The sequence below is a fragment of the Anas acuta genome, chromosome 1, assembly GCF_963932015.1.
Source record: "Anas acuta chromosome 1, bAnaAcu1.1, whole genome shotgun sequence".
Lineage (NCBI taxonomy): Eukaryota > Metazoa > Chordata > Aves > Anseriformes > Anatidae > Anas > Anas acuta.
In genome coordinates this window covers 197,356,418-197,376,263 of record NC_088979.1, presented here as the reverse complement: position 1 = coordinate 197,376,263, position 19,846 = coordinate 197,356,418, and the positions used below count along the sequence as shown (strand labels likewise).

At 46.1% G+C, this 19,846-nt stretch overlaps 1 protein-coding gene across 1 annotated transcript in view; it reads left to right on the top strand.

Moving 5' to 3' along the window:
* Nucleotides 1-11,878: 11,878 nt before the first annotated feature.
* ELAPOR2 (endosome-lysosome associated apoptosis and autophagy regulator family member 2) overlaps nucleotides 11,879-19,846 on the top strand; it is a 100,577-nt gene continuing 92,609 nt past the window's right edge. Inside the window, exon 1 of the mRNA XM_068669972.1 lies at nucleotides 11,879-12,244. Coding sequence (XP_068526073.1) covers nucleotides 12,125-12,244 — 120 coding nt within the window. The 5' untranslated portion in view covers nucleotides 11,879-12,124. The remainder of the gene's footprint in view (nucleotides 12,245-19,846) is intronic.

The following is a 19,846-nucleotide window of genomic DNA, read 5'->3' as shown; positions in this document are numbered from 1 at the left end:
ATGCAATTTCTGTCTTTGGGTCCAGCAATGTTCCCCTTACAATAAAATTGGAGCAGGACATCATGCCTGTTCTTAAGCATCACCACAGACAGCAATTATCTAGGAAGCAAATCCCAGATGTGAGGGTCATGATGAAGTCCTCTCTCTTATAATTGCAATAATCAACTGAAATTAACCCCAAAATTATGTATAAGCTCAATTCTCCTATGAAAATTACCATGGGGCTTCACCCAAAAACTCTGCTGATGACATCAGCTGGCTGAGAAGAGGCCTACAATCAATGCTTCTGTATTTTTCTCATGATTTTTTTTTTTTTTTAATATATATCAAAAAAACACAGGAGCGACACAGGAGCCTCCACACCGGCTCTGCTTCTGCTCCATGTATTCTTTGCCACTGTGGTGGAATTGCAACTCAATAACTTTGTAAGTCTGCAGGTCTGCCTCTCCTTTACTTTCCAAAGAAACACATGCTCCAGGGTTACAGTGCAGACTGAGAAAGCAATTTATGCAATTCCCTGCCCAAATCTGTTCTCCGAGGCAATCCAGGGCAGCTCCATGCCTCTGCAGATCTGCGAGGTGACTCTCAGACTGGTGTGATTAAAGACAGAAATTCTTTGGGTGACAAAAGTGGAAGCTCCGGGGGAGATTTTATGAATTGAGCAGGCAAGAGTGATTCTGTAAGCTAGGATTTGCCTCGCCTGCTCTAAATCTAAATGAAAACTGAACCTTTTTCTTTTTTGCTGTATGGAATAATAAGGACTTCAGGAGTGTCAGACTATTACCATGTCAGATGTAAAGTGAATCCTGGCTCTTGACGCTCTGTTTCTATGAATTTTGCATGGAGGTTAACAAAGATAATGATCTTCATAAAAGCAGCTCCCAGGATCACTGCATGAGGCTGAGTGTCGGTGCCTGGAATGTGGATGAAGATCCCGTGCTCTGGAGATCACTCCCAGACCTGTCTTTTTAAGATTAACAAGGGTTTGGCTTTTGGTTATGCTGCATAATGGCATCATGTCAACGGGGCACGTTAGTTTAATATCATTGTACATGATGGTTGTGAATTTCTGTTCAAAATAAGTTGATTGTTTTCTGGCCAAAAAAATGAAAGCACTGTTAAAAAAAATATAAAGCATTTAAGCTTCAGTTTTATTGTGGGGAAAGAGGCAGCTTTTGCAGTTTGGACTGCCTGGCAGACCCTGACTTGGAGAAACACCCTTGGGTTTGGACATGATCTTGGTGAGAACAGCAGTCTAGATATGGGCTCAGTCATCTGAAGGCTTTGTAGGAGGTTGTATGGTTAGTGCCTAGTAAAACAAGTGGAAATAGCAATGTCAGTGATTTTCAGTTAGCCTTTGAAGCTACCACTAGTTTGGGATTCACCTGAGCAAGCGTGCATCTACAGCACAGTCCTGCATTTCAGCTAGCTGCCAGACTCTGCTAGCCAGTGGAGACAAATAGGTATCTATTGGACATCATTCATCCCATTTTTCAGTGCAGATGTCTGAAATAAGCCGTATGAATCCAAATGTGCAGCAGATGGCTCTGAAACATTTGATATTCAGGCTGCTCCACCTTAAAAATCATTGAGAGCTTTCGCCTATTTTTAGCAAATCTGTGTAATGGATCAAAATCCTTAGATAACTCGATGTGTCACAATCATCCCGCCATCTTGTTCAATCAAAGCTGTGGCTGGTACAAAACACTCATGTTCTTAGCTCGAATAGTAAATATCTATTATAAACTCAATGTTATAACCGTGTGGAGACCCCAAAATCTCTCCCCCCAAGGCCTTGTTGAATATTACAGCAGCTTTGGTTAACACTTGCTGATGAGAGTCCCTTCTCCATAAACTCAGCTGCCAGCTTCGCAGCAGCTCTGCCCTTGCCAGCTTTTGGGGACTCCTGACTCTGCTTCGGGATGCTTGGCACAGCAAACTGGTTTTGTTTTAATAGTGCTCTTCCTTGGGTGATGCTCTGCCAAGAATTTTTGCAGATCTCTCTGAAATGATCAAGGAGGATTTAAGGTAAGAATGAAATGAGCATTACTTGCTAAAGCACAAAATGAGAAATCTGTTATTAGATCTACCTTATCTACCTTACGTTATCTACCTTATGGTAGGGATGGGATGCCTGAGCACTAGGTGGTGAATGTATTACAGGGGGAAAAGGTCCTGGCTGGCTGGCCTGATCTGGGCTGACAGTCCAGCACAAAACCCCAAGCTTGTGGGGTTGCAAATTGTGGCATCAGACTTCAGAGTGGATGTTGTGCTTCTGTTGCCTCCAGATACCTGAATTTTGGTTGATACTTTATTGACATCCCACTCACCTGTGTCCGAGTTTGGTGGAGACATGCAAAGGGATACAAACAGAGGGCAGCCTTTTGGGAAGCTGGGTGTTCGTCTGTAGATATCCATGTAGAGAGTGAGGAGAGCTTAAAAGAGCCCAGCTGCAACTGAGGCTGGATGACTGACACAGTTTGTCTTACACAAGTGCCAACAAAATATTTTATCTTGTCTTTCTATCAAGCTCAGTGCCATGGGGTTGGTTTTCCTTGTTTTCTTTCCAGTGGGGGTTGAATGTTTTCCTGAGATTTCCTAGGGAGAAAACAGGGAAAGCACTTGGCAGCCTAAGCCAGCTGCATTGGCTAGATAAGAAAGTGTTGCATTTGGAAAGAAATCACCCTTTCCTCATTTGCTATTTCTGACTTTGTGGTTTGGCTCCACAAATTCTTGTCTCCTGTGCTTGCATCATGCTCAGCAAGGCAAAGACCCATCGTCATCAGCCTCAGGAGCTGATGAGCTCCCTGTACAGCAGCAGCCTGTGCCTTCAGCCGGCCAGCTCAGTGCCTGTGACGTGGAGGTGACATCTTTGGTGACACAGCAGGACGAGGGCTGAGTCACCTCTGTCATCCTCGGCGCTTAAAACATCTTTAGCCTGCCGGATCGTCTGGAGCATCTGGGGGTCAGGTGGGTCACCTCTACTTATCGGGCCACTTTGGTCGGAAAATCAGAGGGTAATTTTTATGGAACTGATGTTAAAAGCACGTATACCCAAAGATGTCCCTCAAGTCGAGCTGATGGCATTTCTGTGCATTTGTTAAAAAAAAAAAAAAGAAAAAAAAAAAAGCATAACATATGTATAGGTATATGCTATATAGTATATATATGTTAATTGAATATAAATATAAGTAAAAATAAATAAATAATAAAAATAAGTATATGTATAAAAAATATATGTATATTTTTAATTAACACTGATGTTTAGCAGGAATTTGCTAGGAAATAAGAACCAGCAGCCTATAGGATTTGTCCTTGCCTGTTGGGATGGGATAGAGAAGTGAATTGTCCAGCTGCTGCAAAAACACCTCGTTGTTACAGTGTGTGAGTTGAGCACAACCTCCCATCAGCTTTTGAAAATGCTTGTAGTGTTTTCATTACCTTGATAAATATCAAGGGTCACTCTGAACCTTAAAACAGAGATTGCTTTGACAAAGCTTTTAACTTCAGGCTGACATTTTGCCATACCTCAATGGCAAAGCACGTTTTTAGAGATTAATTCAAACACACTATTCACTCTGCAAGGTTAATTTCAAATTCACTCAGTCTGGTCTCTTGCAGGTCTGTGGGTTTCTGATGATGCTAATGTTTGTATTTTTTAAAGCCGGAGGTACCAGAGATTCCCCTTGCTCTCACCTTCACTGATTCTCAGTAATATCTAGGGGTGAGTTAATACATGGCCTCACAAGGGATTTAAAAAAACCTTTCAAGCCCTCATCGAGTAATGAAATGAGAGTAAAACACAGGCACAACTCTGACCTCTTTTCTGGTTGGGATGGCCATAAGCTGCCTGACTTAGAATCATAGAATCCCAGAATCATTAGGGTTGGAAAAGCCCTCCAAGACCATCTGGTCCAACCACCCCCCTGTCACCAATGTCATCCACCAAACCATGTCCCCAGGTACCACGTCCAACCTCTCCTCGAACACCCCCAGGGACGGTGACTCCACCACCTCCCTGGGCACCCCGTCCCAGTGCCTGACTGCTCTTTCTGAGCAGAAATGGCTCCTCATTTCCTCCCTGAGATGCCTGGTCCTCTGCATGGATCTGGAGGCCTGGCTGAGCCCATGGAGCTTCTGGCAGGCCCCAGCTCCTGGTGTCAGAGACCTGCTCATGTCTCTCCTTGGGCAGGTCTAGGAATGAGCACCCAAGTACCAAGTGCAAGCCCCCAAGTGCTCCAGCATGAGCATCTGTGGTCCTGTAGGGACTTGGATCAAGGAGACATGGACTTCAGCTTCACTTGCTAGATACTGCGCTTTTTTTGACTAAAATCAGGTGGCAGAAAAATGTCCAATTCCTTCTGCATAAGTCGATCTCTTCCTAGCATCTAAAAGACTGAGTCATAGCCAGGGGGCTGGTAATGAAGCTGAATCTCTACCAGAAATCAGGGTTTAAGGTGACCCAGAGTGCCACACAGACTTTTCACAATATTTTGTTTCTTCACAATATTTTGTTTCAAGTGAATTTGTATGCAAAGAGTGCATTGTGAAAGACTTTGGGGAAAGTATATCTTTGGGGAAGGTAATAAGTTCAGCAGCAGTTTAAAGAAAGGGGAAATCTGACACCAAGAAAAATAGTAATGAGAAAAGCAAATCTGTAAGAGAACAATTAAGAGATTAAAATTACAAGTATTCTACTTAGCCTAATGCCATTTTAGAACTAATATGTTAATGATATAGGCTATTTATAGCGCAAAAAATCACTTCACCCCTTGAATTGCAAATTTCCATGTGTGTATTTTGACGACTGTGGTGTGTTACTAAATTTAAAGGAGCTGACAGAGCAATCAGTGCTTTGTGGGGCAAACCAAGCTGAGACTTTTTGTCTCAGGGAGGTGGAAAGGCAAACAGATGGAGTCAAAGGTATATTCACTGTTCAAATACTGTCATATTTCCTGTGAGTGAAACAGCTTCGTACTCCTAAAGAGGTCACAATCTGCTTTAAGCTGTAGGACTCAGAGCATCTGGTCAAGACAGTTTGTCAACAGACCATGTGCAGAGCATCTGGGATTGACTCAGACATCTCCTGGAGGTGGGGACAGGGCTGCGGTGGTAGGTACACATCTGCTCCCTCCTGCAGGAAGCCCAGTGATGGCGTCTTTATTTTTGAACGTGCAGGCATCTGAATGAATGGCTGCAGGGACTGTTTTCAGAAATTCAACATAACTGGGCCCAATGCACTGCATAAATGCTCCATGACTAATACAAACTGCAGAAAACCTGCACGGTGGCTGTAGCAGTGGTAGGATGAAATAAATTCCCCAATGCTCGATGCATGTGACAGTCAGACGTGCTCATCTAATTGCAATAACTGACAGACAGAAGAGGAGGTCATTACCAAGGCTTTGCCTTAGTGCACACGTTTGATGGCATTTATCACTGCTGCTGATGGAGACAAAACCCTCCCAGACCCTGAGAGAGCTGCTAACAGCGCTGTGCATTTTCAGGTCTACCTGCTGTAGTTGCTACAACACCTAACACCATGCTCTGCTTTAGCATCCATGGATCCTTACCCCCAGAAGGATGCTTTGCAGCAGTGGGAGCCAGGTGTTAATGATGGAGCATGTGTGGCTCCTTCCAGCTGAAGCCTCCCAAATATAATAGGGACTTCAGGTCAACTTGTAGGTCATCATCATGGGGTAGATCAGGCTGTTCGGTCATGACATCCCTTAGGAGTCACCATAAAGACCAAGTTTGGCAGCGTGCTGGTGTAGGGTCAGCACAATTTCACACCCACACGTGAGATCAGAATTGGGCTCTCCACATCATAAATCACATCTCTGCCTTCTACTGAAATGACTTTGTTACAATCTTTGACATTTAGTTGGGTTCTTTTTATTTGGAAAAAACTGTTCTTTGAAAGTTTACAAAGGCTCTCCCGGGAGCAGAAAATCAATACCGATGTTAATACCGAGTTACAGTTGTTTGCTGCCATTGTGTGTGTCAACACTACTGGCAGTGTCAGTGCAATTAATTCGGCTGCCAACCGCAGCGGCAATGCGGTAATAAAATATGTCATATCTACAGAAGTTCCTGTTTATCGAGCAGGTGGGACTTTCAAAGCATTTTAATGTTGGCTCACTATGACTCCCAATGATGGGCATTGCTTTCTTTGAAGCTTTTGAAGAGCAAGGAACTGTCATCATTGATTCTGGAGCACAAAGACCATTGAGAAGGCCCTTGAAAATTCACTTTTTAATCACAAAAACCTTCATCAAGATCAAGCTAGTTAATGGAAAATATGAACCCCTTTTCCTTCCTTTTTCACACTATGTGAAAGCTTCATGACATTTAATTTAATTGAATTATTATTATTTTTTTTTCTGGAGATGAGAGGTGCCTCTGGTGGGGTGGATGGGAGATGGAGTTTTTCTACCACAGCATGGGATGGTAGCCCCTGATGCTTCTGTGAGGATGTGAGGGACAAATGGTGGCTGGAGATGATGGTTAGCATGGGGACCCTCGCTACAAGAAGGACATCGAGGTGCTTGAGCGGGTCCAAAGAAGGGCGACGAAGCTGGTGAGGGGCCTGGAGAACAAGTCCTACGAGGAGCGGCTGAGGGAGCTGGGCTTGTTCAGCCTGGAGAAGAGGAGGCTCAGGGGTGACCTTATTGCTCTGTATAAGTACATTAAAGGAGGCTGTAGAGAGGTGGGGGTTGGCCTGTTCTCCCACGTGCCTGGTGACAGGACGAGGGGGAACGGGCTAAAGTTGCGCCAGGGGAATTTTAGGTTAGATGTTAGGAAGAGCTTCTTTACCGAAAGGGTTGTGAGGCATTGGAACAGGCTGCCCAGGGAGGTGGTGGAGTCACCATCCCTGGAAGTCTTCAAAAGACGTTTAGATGTAGAGCTTAGGGATATGGTTTAGTGGGGACTGTTCGTGTTAGGTTAGAGGTTGGACTCGATGATTTTGAGGTCTCTTCCAACCTAGAAATTCTGTGATTCTGTGATTCTGTGACCCTTTGGGCAGGGTTACAGCACTGCGTGAAGTCTGCTCTGCCTTCACCTCTTTCCTAGAACCAAGGACATGCACCTGCAGATACCCTAAAATGAAGACGATCAGCCTCAATATTCCCAGCATTGCCATAGAAAGGGCTGCAGGACTAGCCCAAATAACCCTTTTTTACCACAGAAAGTTATTTATTCAATGTCATTCACCCTGTCATTCACACTTCATGCACCAAGCCACCACAGCCAGATCACATAGATTTTAGCTTTTTAACAGTTTGCACCTCTATAAACAGAGCCACATTACTTTTCAGCTGGCTCACAACCCCCAGGCTGCATGTCCTTGCCGGGCATAACCATGCTGAGCTGGGTCCCCAGGTGTCACCTAACGAGGCTCAGCTCTGCACGCAAAGTCAAGGGAGCCATCATTAGTCAAAACACTCCCGTGACCTGCGAGCAGATAAATAGCTCTGCTGGGAAAAGGCAGCCGTGGATGGATGGCTGAGAAACTCTAATGGTAACAGCAAACGGGGTTGGAAGCTGATCCTGCTGCCTATCAGCAGTTATCTTGGCAATATTTACCGGTGCTGTTCCTCTGTACTCAAAGCAAACACGCTCGTTGATTTTAATGCAGTGGTTGCTGCTTTTTATTCTACATGCACCAGGGGAAAAAGAAAATCACCTGGACTATATGTTTTAAAACTGAAAATGCATATTTTCCCTTTAGTCTGGAAAGCAAAGAAGGAGCTGTCAAATCATATTGATATCTCAAAAGCAGAGCAATTCCACTCGTATTGCTGAATTTCTTGTGATTCAGTTTCAAGCAAGGCAGCTTAGCTCTCTAACCTCTCTCTCCAGGTTCATAGATTCAAACAGCATCAAGTGCTTTGGATCTTTCATGCCTAACCTTTGCATACCCAATATTAAATTGTATGTATTAAAGAAATTCTTCTAATGCCAACCTGTGAGTTAGATTTACAGGAAAAGTCAACTTAAGTCGCAATGAGGAAGGACGAACAACTGGAGGGCTCTCAGAGGTTTAAAGGGGATCCAGAAGATGAAGTGTGCTGAAAAAGTAAAAGACAGATGCTCTAAGCATCTCTAGGGAAAAGATGTGAAAATACAGCATTTGGAAACAGGGATATTAAGAAAGGAGGGGTAGGGATAAGTGCTGAGTGTTACATACGGGAGTGAGAATTATGAGAAGGCAGTATAAGCCAATCCTGACTTATCTTTAGCCCAAAACCCAGCCTTTTGCCAGGGTTTTGCAGGTGTGGGTTTACATAAGGACGCTATGGCTACGTGATGAAGCCTGCACAGCCCAGGTCACGTAGCCCAGTAAGCACGCTGTGCTCTCCTAGGTCCATCTCGCCGTGTTGCTCTCTGGTTTGGACGCAAGCAGGGCTGGGGGCATGCTGTATAATCCAGCCAGACACGTAGCAAGTATCAGACACCCAAAGCTGGAGGACATGAACCTCATCCAAAGAGCACCCTAGGCAGAAAGAAATTATCTATGGCGGGATTCATCTGACGATGTGTAGGTGTTCATGTCTGAGCTAGCTAGACAGATAATGGAGAGAAAAGACATTTCTAGGGTGACATTCAGCTCCTCCCAAATATCTGATTAAAATATGTCAGAAAAGTGCTGCTATCGCTTGCAGCTCTGGACACTTCAGGGTACCATTTAAAGAAGATTTTAAAGGTTTAAAACATGTTTGAAATTTCTCATCAGACTTGGGAAGGAGCCATGGAAGGGGTCCTGCATCTTCTGGGAAGCCACCTAAGGGCAGGTAAGGAGTTTTCAGAAACAGAAAAAAGTGAAAAAGGGTTAACAGTTTCCTTTCCCCTACCAAGTAATCCCATGCAAGGCGATGTCAGCCTACGGGCCTGACTAATCCCGAGTGCAATTACTAATTGCTGTCAGCCCAACGGGAGCTGGCAGCCCCCAAGATTTCCCTTTCTCTGGGTGTCATTAACAGCAGCGACATACGGCTGCGCCTCTGCCCCGGCCAGCTGGCTGCTGGGGGAGCCCATGGCCTGAGCTCTGCAAACACCAAAGTCCATGATTAACTCCAACATCGCACCGCTGGCAGGAAGAAGCATTTACAAACCTGGGTTCTCAGTGCTTAAAAGCTGTCAGTTTTTTTTCTGAGCGCAGCACGAAGGTGCACTTTTAAGAGCATCTTTAACACCAGACACATGGAGAGGCACACTAAAGCACAGGAAGCTCTGGAGATGGAGCTTGAAGCAAAGCTCACAGTGGTTGCACTATAAATTATTACTATGTAGCTTTCTTCTTTTTTTTTTCTTTCTTTTTTTTTTTTTTTTTCTTTTCCTCTTATACTTAGAGGTAGAAGGGCAGGGCAGTTGTTTGCAACCCAGATTGCGTGATTCTTCTGAACTGCTTTTGCATCCTCTCACTTGAATCAAAATATTAGGTCAAGATTTCAGATACAGGTCCAAGAGCTGCCAGAGTCACTTACTGCTGTGTGCTTTTAGGAGATATAAAAATCCTTTAACTCTGCTACTGCATACATGTTACTTTTTTTTTCTGTTATAGTTACATGCTGCTTCCAAAATCCTGCATTGCTTCTCTCTGCCTCATTTGTCTATCTAAGCTGATTAATTGTTATCGGAGTATCTTTTTTTTTTTTTTTTTTTTTTTTTTTGTTCCCTTCTCCAATTTATTTATTTATTTGTAGGCTTCATGTCTACTGGGTACTGCAGAGTTTTGGCACACTCCCTTCAGGTAAGATTTTCAGAATTTAACCTCACAGGCATTTCAGACCTTATTCAAATAGGGCCTATTTGAATAGACCCTATTCAAATGGGTTGGAAGGGACCTCAAAGCCCCCCCAGTGCCACCCCCTGCCATGGGCAGGGACACCTCCCAGCAGCCCAGGCTGCCCAAAGCCCCATCCAGCCTGGCCTTGGGCACTGCCAGGGATGGGGCAGCCACAGCTCCTCTGGGCAGCCTGGGACAGGGCCTCTCCACCCTCAAAGTAAAAATTTCTTAATATCTAACCTAAGCCTACACTAACACAACCAGAGCAAGAAGAGCACTTTTCTGGAAATTATTTTTTTTTTCTTTTTTCTTGTACTAAAGATGTGCTGAGTCCAACCAACATCATTTTCTTCTGTATATTTCCATGTGACTCCCCTGCTGCATGTCTAGGAGCGCCTGCGGCTTTGTGTGCTTTGTTTTAGCAAATGTTAAAAGAACTGCTGAAAGCTGCTGAAATTACAGTTCTCAGACGTTTCACTCTTGGATTTTATCCTGCAGTTAAGGTGAGCAATGAATCCTTGGGACAGACTTTGGGATCTACCTGAACCTGGAGCAACACAAGGCTCACAGGTCCAGAAGCACAAAACATGAAGCATCACCACAGCTTTTTTCCTGTTCCCCATTTCATCTGGGTAGAAAACATAAATTGACTTCATTTTTTATTTTTATTTATTTATTTATTTTTGTGAAACGATGTACACAAGCTGCTTTATTTGACACCCTGGTGAGGGCTGGGGACCCTCAGTCCAAGGGCTGATAACTCATTTTCCTTCCTGAAGCTAAAGCCAAAAGCAGAGCAAGGCTCAGGCTGAGAACAAAAGGAAATTTCAAACTTGTCGATGTTTGCAGAGCAGCATTGAGCTCCCTCCAGGCTGCTCCAGCAAGGTCCTCAGATGACACACAAAGATTTAATGAAACTGTTTTTGTGTTAGCATGGAGTCACGGCGATGACACCAGGCAGGGATGGTGAGAGGGGTCACACAACGCAGGCAAAATCTGACTCTGCTCCTCTCCTCCTGATCTCCCTTCCAGAGATGAATAAAGGCTGAGTCAAAGCTGGATCACAGTGAACAGGAATTGCAGTAAAATTGCCAAAAAAAAAAAAAATTGTCACTCAACAAATCAGAAGTATAACAAAAAAAAAAAAGGCATTATGTATTGGAGTTAGAAAAGGTGGATCGATAGGACCAGGGACATGCTGTGCTGGTGACGCGGGGTGGCTCTGTGGCTGTGCTGGGTGTTGCTGGTTATGTAGGAGATGGAAAGGGGCAGGAGGGAGCAGGAACGTGTGCGAGCACAGCAGCGATGCCAGGCAGGGTGAGCAGCAGTGTCTGAAGCACTAAAGCACTTCATTAGGAACGAGTGGTTGGGCACTGCTGGGGAAGGGGAGACAAAGTCCAGAGCTGAAACACAACCAGAGAGGGAGAAGTGGGCATCATTCTGGGGGTGCATTCAGGCTGTGAATGAGCTGCTCTTCTCTCATCCCATGGAGAAGGGTCACTGTCACACTTTGATGGGCAGGGGAGCGATCTGCTGTGCATCCAGCTGGAGATCCCCACTCCATCCTACCTGGAGAGCTCCCCTGCATCTTACTTGGAGTTCTTCCCCGTATCTCAGCTGGAAATCCCCCCTGCACCCTACCTGAAGATCCCCCTGCATCCAGATGGAGATCCCCTTTATCCTACCTGGACTTCCCCTCTACATCCTACCTGGAGATCCCCCTTTATCCTTCCTGGAATTCCCCCTGCATCCCACCTGCAGCTCCCCCTCGCATCCCAGCTGGGGGGATCCCACCTCCGTGGGGTACCCGAGCAATGCAAGGACCCAAGGAGCAGGGAGCTGGGTGCCAGCTCTCCCTCGGCACACGGGGGTGGGAGCAGAACAGCCGAGAGCAGGACCGAGGAGGATTTCCCCCATGCAGTGCCGCTCCCCCCCAGACCCTTTTGGGGCCGGGGAAGGTGCAACGGGGGTGGATGCAAACACCCAGCTCCTGGGCTGGCTGAACCTCGGCAGCATGCGCCTGCGCTGACTGCCTGGTTGGCTGCTCGCCTGCCTTCCTCCTCCTCCTCCTCCTCCTCCTCCTCCTCCTCCTCCTCCTCTGGGCCCCTCCTCCGGGCTCTGGCGGTGCCTCCAGCCGGCAGCCGGCGGCCGGCGGGGCCGCTGCCACCCGTGCCAAGCGCCGTGCCCCCTTTTTTCCCCCACCTCTTCCCAGGGGTTATGCCCCGCTGCAGGGGGGGCTCAGGGTCAGGGCCAGCCCCTCCCGGAGGCAGGGGCAGGCAGGAGGTGTCCGGCAGGGAGCGGGGACGGTGACCTCCCCCCTCCAGCCCCCGAAGGATGCGGAGCCGAAGGATGCGGAGGCTCGGAGCGGAGCGGGGCTGCGGGGGCACCGCCTGGCTGTGCTGCTGGCTGCTGGGCTGCCAGGCTGCCGCCCTGCAGCTGCCGCCTTGCCAAGAGGTGAGATTTGGGATTATTATTATTATTATTTTTTTTTTTTTCCTCCCCCTCGAAGGGTTTTGCCCAGAGATAAGGCGGCACCCGGGGGCTGGGAGTGGGGATGGGGATGGCTGTGCCCCCGCCAGGGCTGCCCTTTGGGATGATAAGAGGAGATGGGACCCCTCTCCGAGCAGCTGAGCCCCCCCCTTTGGGGCTCCCCCTTTGCAGCAGCCCCTTTGGTCCGACCCCCCAAATCCTTGCTGCTCCCTCCCGTGCGTGGAAATAACCGAGACTCCCCCCCAACGCCCCCACCCCAAACCAAAAGGACTCGATTGGCGCTCGCTGCTTTTCTGAATACTGCCCCGAATCGGTGCAAAAGGGGATGGGTGGGGGGGTCAAGCTGTCCCAAGCCCCCCCCAGTGTGTCACACGGGGGTGTCCTAAGCTGAGCCATGCGTGTGATAAGGGCAGAGAAACTTTCTGCTTCTTTCCTGCTGTACAAACCCGACCCAGGAGGGACACAGCTGTGGGGCTGGGGCTGTGGGGCTGTGGTGCCCAGCCCAGAACGAGCCTCCATGGAGGGGACTGAGGCTCCCCTATCTGCTCCAGGGTTTGCGTCCTCATCCCTATGGGCAGGGGAAGCCTCTCTGCTGCTTTTCAAGAGCAACTGAGTCCTTCCCGTGCTTTAAATCTGGGTGTGGGGGCTGTGTACCACCTCCCCGAACTGTGCTCGGTGGCTGTAGAGAAGCAGAAACCTGTGAGGTTGTTGGCAGTGATTGGTCCCCTTCTTATACCTCTCTGGGGATGCTCACGGAGCTTCCTAACCTACTGGGGCTGCTGTGTTTAGCAAGAAATATCTGTATATCCCTAGATAGATGGAATGGTGGGCAGAGGGTCCTGATCTGTGCTTGGGGGCTATTGTGCCCTAAGACCTCAGCTGGAGGGGCCTCTGTGTCCTCCCTATGGGGAGAGAAGGCATCCCCAGCTCTGGGAATATTCCCTCTTTGGCTCTCAGATGTTTACTTTTTGCCTTCCAAGCCACAGACCCTCACTGGGAGAGCTCAGGGTTAGGTTAGTGTGGGAAGTCTCACAGTACGGGGAAGTGTGGGATGCCCGAATCGGTGGCTGTTCGGGGCGTGTTTCTGCTAAATGTTGGCCATCCTGAAAGAAGGGGGGTCACGGAGCCACCTGCGTTATATCACCTGCCTGCCTTCCCAGCTGGTGAAGGAAAACAGGCCCCGTGAGGGCTGCTCTCATCCTAATGTCTTCGCTCGGAGACTGAACCTCTGCAGATGGTTAAAGGTGACAGCTCAGTCTCAGCAGGGGTACCCGAGGGGTGCAGCTGGTATTTTGAGATTTGCAATTTCTCTGCTGGGACCCAATTTCTGTGCACCTTCGGATCTGGACCTGAGAGCTTTCCCCTCCTTTTCAGAAGGATGGACAATATTGTTTTGCCTTAAATTTTCACTTAGGTACCCTCTGAGGCAGAGACTTCCCTCGCTCATGTGGTGAAAGAGTTGTACGTAAACTTGTGTGTGTATGCACCCATGCAATCTTATATCCCAGGGAATATAATTGCAAACATGTCTGGATTGATTTAAAAAAAATAAAATAAATAAAAACAGCTTGCAGAGAACCAGGCTGGCAGAGCAGCTGATTTGCAAAAGGGAAGAACAGAGCTGGTGGTTCATGTAAAACACGGCTAATGCCTGGCTGTCATGTGTCGGTCTCAAAACTTTTTGTTGTAACTTGGCCTTGTTTGAGCGATCTGGGTGTATTGCCTTTAAAATCACAACTTCTCCTGCTGTGATTGACTCTGGGCTGAGCAGACTCACGGTGAAAAAGCACTGCCTGTAACATTATTACAGCCCTTTGAAGACTCAGGGAAGGTCTTATTGGCTTGTACCCAAAAGGCATGAGAAGCGCAGGGCTTAATGCTCTGGCAGGTAGTTCACTGTGAATCTATAGGGGATCTTGCCTTTAGCTGCACTTTTTTTTCACCCCCTTCTTTGACAGCTTGTTTTTCTTTCTCCTCTCTGCTATGAGAAATACGCCTGTCTGCCAGTCTGTGAGGTTTCCACGCTGGTGCAGCATTTGCAGCAGTGGGATCTCCGGCTGTGCCTGAGGCTCCACGGTGCTCTGATAACACAGATAGTAATGATAATAGCATGTCGCAGTGTCACGTTCCAGAAACCTTTTTGACATAGCTTTCTTTCGTCGGGGCCAGAAGTAGTTCGGCACCCTGCATTTGGGAAGGGTACGTCTGTGCTGCACACCAAATGTGCGAGCAGTGAGAATGGATGTTCCCGTGGGTGGTTTTCGTGGAGCACATTGATGTAGCCACAAGCTTCTGGTATACCAGTGTTCATAGTGGTGATGCCCATTTGTACGTACCCTGAGCTCTGTGGTGCTGGCAGCTCATCTGAAGGTGGGCTGGGTGCGACCCCAAGAGCTGGAGACAGACTGGGCTTGGGTGGTTGGGGTCCCTGTGGGGTGCAGGAGCTGGGGAGCCTGACCCACTGCTGCATCCCATGCTTCTGGCCAGCTGGTGACTTGATTAGGATGAGAATAACTGCTCAGTGAATTTCTTCTGCTTGTGCCAGCGATGAATGGGATACTGATGGAAACGTTTCACGTGTTGCATAAATTCTGACTTCGCGGGGAGTTGATGACACCTGTGTTTGTCACTGGCATTGAGTACGTGTTCAGCTGTTATGATGGGAATGATGAGATACTTGTGCCCATCCCCCTGCCACCGCAGGGTGCATTTTTATTATGCCTCGTGTTCTGCTGCCTTCCTGATGCTCTCTCTAAACTTTCAAATTGAATGAGTCTTCGTTGGCTGCCCCTTAGAGGCTTTCCCAAATCTGAATGCATTTTTCTTTTAGGACATTTTGGCTGATGCTCAGCCTAAATGGATCATTTCTTCATTTAATCATTCCTTTCCCTCTGTTGTTTTTGTAAAAAAATGACTCTTCTACTTCCCATTCAGCCAAATTGTTTGCAAAGAGAGATAAGAAGTATCTGAGCTGCTAGCAAAAATGTTTTCTCTCATATACCCTCTTTGCCTCTCAGTCAGTGTGCAGGGTGAGAGCAAACGCACATAATAATTTTGATGAATGTCTAACTGTGATGCTGCTATATTGGATGGTTTACCTGCCTCCTATAATGGTAGGCAAACCAGGTACAGAATTATAAAATGAATGAGTAGAAAAGGTAATGCTAAATGCCTTCTATATGACAGAGTATTTTTGTACTAGTCTGCTGGGATATTTCTGGAGAAGATAGAAGCAATAGAAATAATTTATTTGGACAATGGAAAAACCTTTCACGAAATCACTTGCAAGACACAGCCAAGGAAATCTAAAGGAGAGAGAAACTGGGTCAGGTGCCGTGGATTAATGATGTTGAAATAACGTCCATTTTCATGATGAGAAAAGGTTAAAAAATGGGATGTACCTAAGTTAAGTATGAGGTATTTTAAGTATATTAGTATGTTAAATCAAGATAATAGGTACTAAGATAAGCACTTTGGGAAGCGAGGTGAAACTCTGTCTTTCCATATTAAGGATGGAGAGGAGATATGTGTCAGTCTTGGAAGGATGTTGTGTAACAGAGCTAGATAAAGTCAGCACACCTGTCACCAGAGATATGCTGGCAGGAAAAACAGGAACATCTGCCAGAAGGAATCCAAGTGTCTTAGGCACTGCTCTGTTGTAAGAGAACTGTACATGCTGGGGAAGAGGGCTGGGGTCATCGTGGGGGGCCCCGCAGGGACAGCATTCTATGGGTGATGGTGAAATAGGCTGGATGAGTGATTTTAAAAAAAGAGAGAGAGAGAGAAAACATGTAAGAGTGTTCTTGTGCCTTATCATTAGCGCTTGGGAACTGTGAATAATTGTGTTTGTGCTATAATTGGTTAATAAATGTGTGGTGATCAAAGCAGAGGGAGATGGTGCTGAGGTAAGAAGAGAGTAACTCAAAGAAGGGTAAAAAAAAACACTTGTTAATGCAAGGGGTAGAGAAAGCTAAAGAGATGCAAGTCTTCGGGATAAAGTAGAACTAAAAAGGCTCTCTGTGCCTTTGTAAAGCTAAATGTTGTTACTGTTAAAAGGATATGAGGATATGTTTTTATTTTAATGTAGCTGTAAACAGCCAATAGAATGTCTTTGTTTCTGGGATTTAGTCTCTGCTGGCCTTGAAGTCTCTGAAGGGATTGGCTCATCACTAGACATTTAGGAAGGAGTTTTACTTCCCAGTAGGTTCTGTCACTGTCCCTTCTTATTATGTCCCTTTCTCTGAAGCATCTGCATTGGCTATTTTGGCAGCAAAGTAGGAGCTACCTGTACCAGCTGGTGGGGTGACCTGGTGTTGTATTCCCTGGTTTCTAAACACCCTGAAGGGTCTTAGACTCCTAATTTATGAGCAATTCCTATTCAGCAGAAGAAGCCGTGGGAAGATTCCTAGATAGTTCATATTAATTTTATCACCTCTTCTTATGCAGCCTTGTGTCTTTGAGATGAGAAATGGACAGCTTCCATTTGCCACTGTGATGGAGGGTCATAAAACGAAGAAAGAAAAGCAATAACACTGCTATAAAACTGCTGACAATAAAGTCAATGGAGTGGAAACAGGTGCATAAAAGGTGAGAAGGCAGATACCAAGGCCTAGGTGCCCCAGCAGAAAGCATCACCGCCATAGCACGTAGGCAGACCGAGGTGGGAGGTGGGGGAAGCACAGGAGAAACCAGCGTTGTGTCTGAATTTGAAACCTGAGATGGTAGTTTCAAAAATGGAAAGTGAGCCGTAGTCATAAAGACTAGAAAATAAGAAAATTAGCTGCAATAGAAGATGCAATAACAGGCAATAAACTCAAAAGACTAGTAGACATTAAACCAAGAAAAGATTGCACTACTTCCACCATCAAACTCTACTTGATCATTCAGGATGAGTATTTACCGTCTGTAAAGAAGCCTGAGATTTTATCTGCCCTCTTCTCCCCTCTTCTCCCCTCTTCTCCCCTCTTCTCCCCTCTTCTCCCCTCTTCTCCCCTCTTCTCCCCTCTTCTCCCCTCTTCTCCCCTCTTCTCCCCTCTTCTCCCCTCTTCTCCCCTCTTCTCCCCTCTTCTCCCCTCTTCTCCCCTCTTCTCCCCTCTTCTCCCTTTGTTCCTCCAAACTTTTGTAGCTTTAGAGATAGCGAGTGGGGACGCAAGTACTGCTGGTATTCCTGACACATCCATGCACAGTGTCATGTTGGGTCTCCTGGGTGCTGGGAGGGGTGTGTGCAGAGATTTGGGTTGTATGTCGATTTGGGCAGTTGCCCTCCCCACCTGGGCCACATTTTCCACCGGGCATCAGCTGGAAAAGCCTTGGCCATACTGTGCATTGATTTATGCTGGCTGAGGACCTGGATCAGAAATACTGGATTTGCTGGAAGGATTTCCATTATCAGAAATACTGGACCTGCCCCCACCTCCATATCTGACCCTGTGCTCATCTAAGCCATTGACAGGGCTTCCACCGACTGTAACAACCATGGGGTAGAGCCGGAGGTTATCACATCAGGACTTGAAGGGCTCGCTCTGTGGACAATGGGGAGATGTAATTGGAGCAGGCTTTCCCTGTGTCAGGGGAACGCTACACATGCATCTGCTATACATATGCATAAGTCACTGTCAACACCTGTTGAAGGAAGCAGTGAGCCCAAGTTAAGTAGAAAAAGCATAAAGTGGAGAATAGATCAGGAGCAGTAAGAAGAAAGGCAGCCTTGAACCCCTCATGCTTGAGGTAAGAAACAGTGTTTGAGGGGTGTCAGGGAACAGGTCCCATACATCTCCCAGAGGTTGTCATGGTCTTTCCAGGGGCTGCTACTGCAAAGGTGCTGTGCTGACATCCAGCACAGCTGTGTCTTTCCTGACTCTTCTGTCTGCCTGGAAAAGAGTATCCCTTCCGCTCCCCATTGGTAGCATTTTAGATATTATTCTTGGCCTGAAAATCTGTTTAGGTTTTGATTGTTGGTAATAAAAACCTTTTTGGTTTTCAGTCTTTTGAAAGTGAAAATCTCTATAAAGAAGAGGAATGCTCAAAAACCCTTTTCTTGACAACCTCTTTTTTTTTTTTTTATTTATTTTTTAAATGAAAATACTTTCAATTTACAAATCATCAACCAAATCTAATAATGACCTTGTTTCAAAAGCTTTGTGATGCTCAGTTTTATAAATAGTGCCAGACAGTAATCTCTGTATGCTTGGGACAAGGGCTCACAGCCGATTTAAGGTGATTGAAGATGACGAGTGCAGCTGAGCTGCTGGCTCCCCTGTGCTGGTGCTGGTGACCCCAGCAATGAGTCGGAGCAAATGCTGATTCGGCTGAAAATGAAACTGCCAAAAAAAAAAAAAAAAAAAAAAAAAAAGGAGGTGGGAGGGAAAAAGATGAGTTTTTAGCTGGGTGAAATGCAGGGATGACTCAGTGTTCAGTCCCCAGTGGGCCTTTAGGACTCACCAGGCATAAGGGTGGTCCCCTCTTGTTTTGGCCGTGGAATATAAAACTGTGGTCAGATAGAGCTAGTCTGGATTTACACTGAGATCATGGCAAGGAGACTATTTTCTGGTGGAGGAAGAAGAAGAAAATGAGATATTGGTGTAGAAGAACTGGATTGATGTCCTCTGTTGTGGAACTGTGATTTCTGCCTTCAGTGATGCAAGGAGAAGGATATTTGTTGGCTATAAGGCTTGCTTTCAATGAAAAAAACAATTATTTCAAATGTTGGGCTGTTCCCAACTAGAAGATTTCTCTGACAAATTATTTTTTTTTACTGCTACAAAGAGAAGGCAAATCACTCGGCCACTTAGTATAGCACTAAACCCTCGTCTGTTAGTGTTTTATGGTCAAGGAGTATGGCACACAACAGAAATGGTTTATGGTGATATTTGAAGATATTTGGAAAGTGCCTACAAAAAATAAAATAAATGATAGGAACTTCATTATTTGGTGGTGAAAATGCTGTGAAACTCAGCTTATGTTTGTTTAGATTTCCTTCCATTTTAGAGGTGCAGATATTTTCCAGGGATGGTCTACAGGATCAGGGTGTTTGGAACTAGGTAAAAGTCTACACCCATCCTTCTCCCATCAGGAGAAGAGATTCACGTAAGCAGAGGGAGCCAATCCGTGACACTGGACAGATCCCTGGCTTTCTTCTAGTTACCAGGGTAGGCACAGCCAAAACATCTGGTTTCTATTCAGTAATTGCCATTGTGGGTTACTAATGTTAATCTTATAATCCAATTTGATGAAAAAAAAGAAGCTGTTTTGGGGAAAAGATGAACTTTTCCTCTGAGTTTGGAACTATCCAGAGCTTGCTTAGAGATATTTTTATTGTAGCAAATAAAGTCAGGAAATTGAAATATGTTGGATAACCAAGCTAAAGAAAGAAGCAACAGGGAGCTCAAAACCTTAAGGTGCCATTAACATAACTGCTGCTGGGTTGATTAAGTACAATAGATGTTTAATAGTAGAGGAATCAGTGTGTACAGTGAATGTATACTCCCAGAAAATGGAAATACTGTGAAGTGGCGACTCCCAGCAGCAAACACAAGGGTAGAGGTGATTTAGACCTCAGCTGTTGAC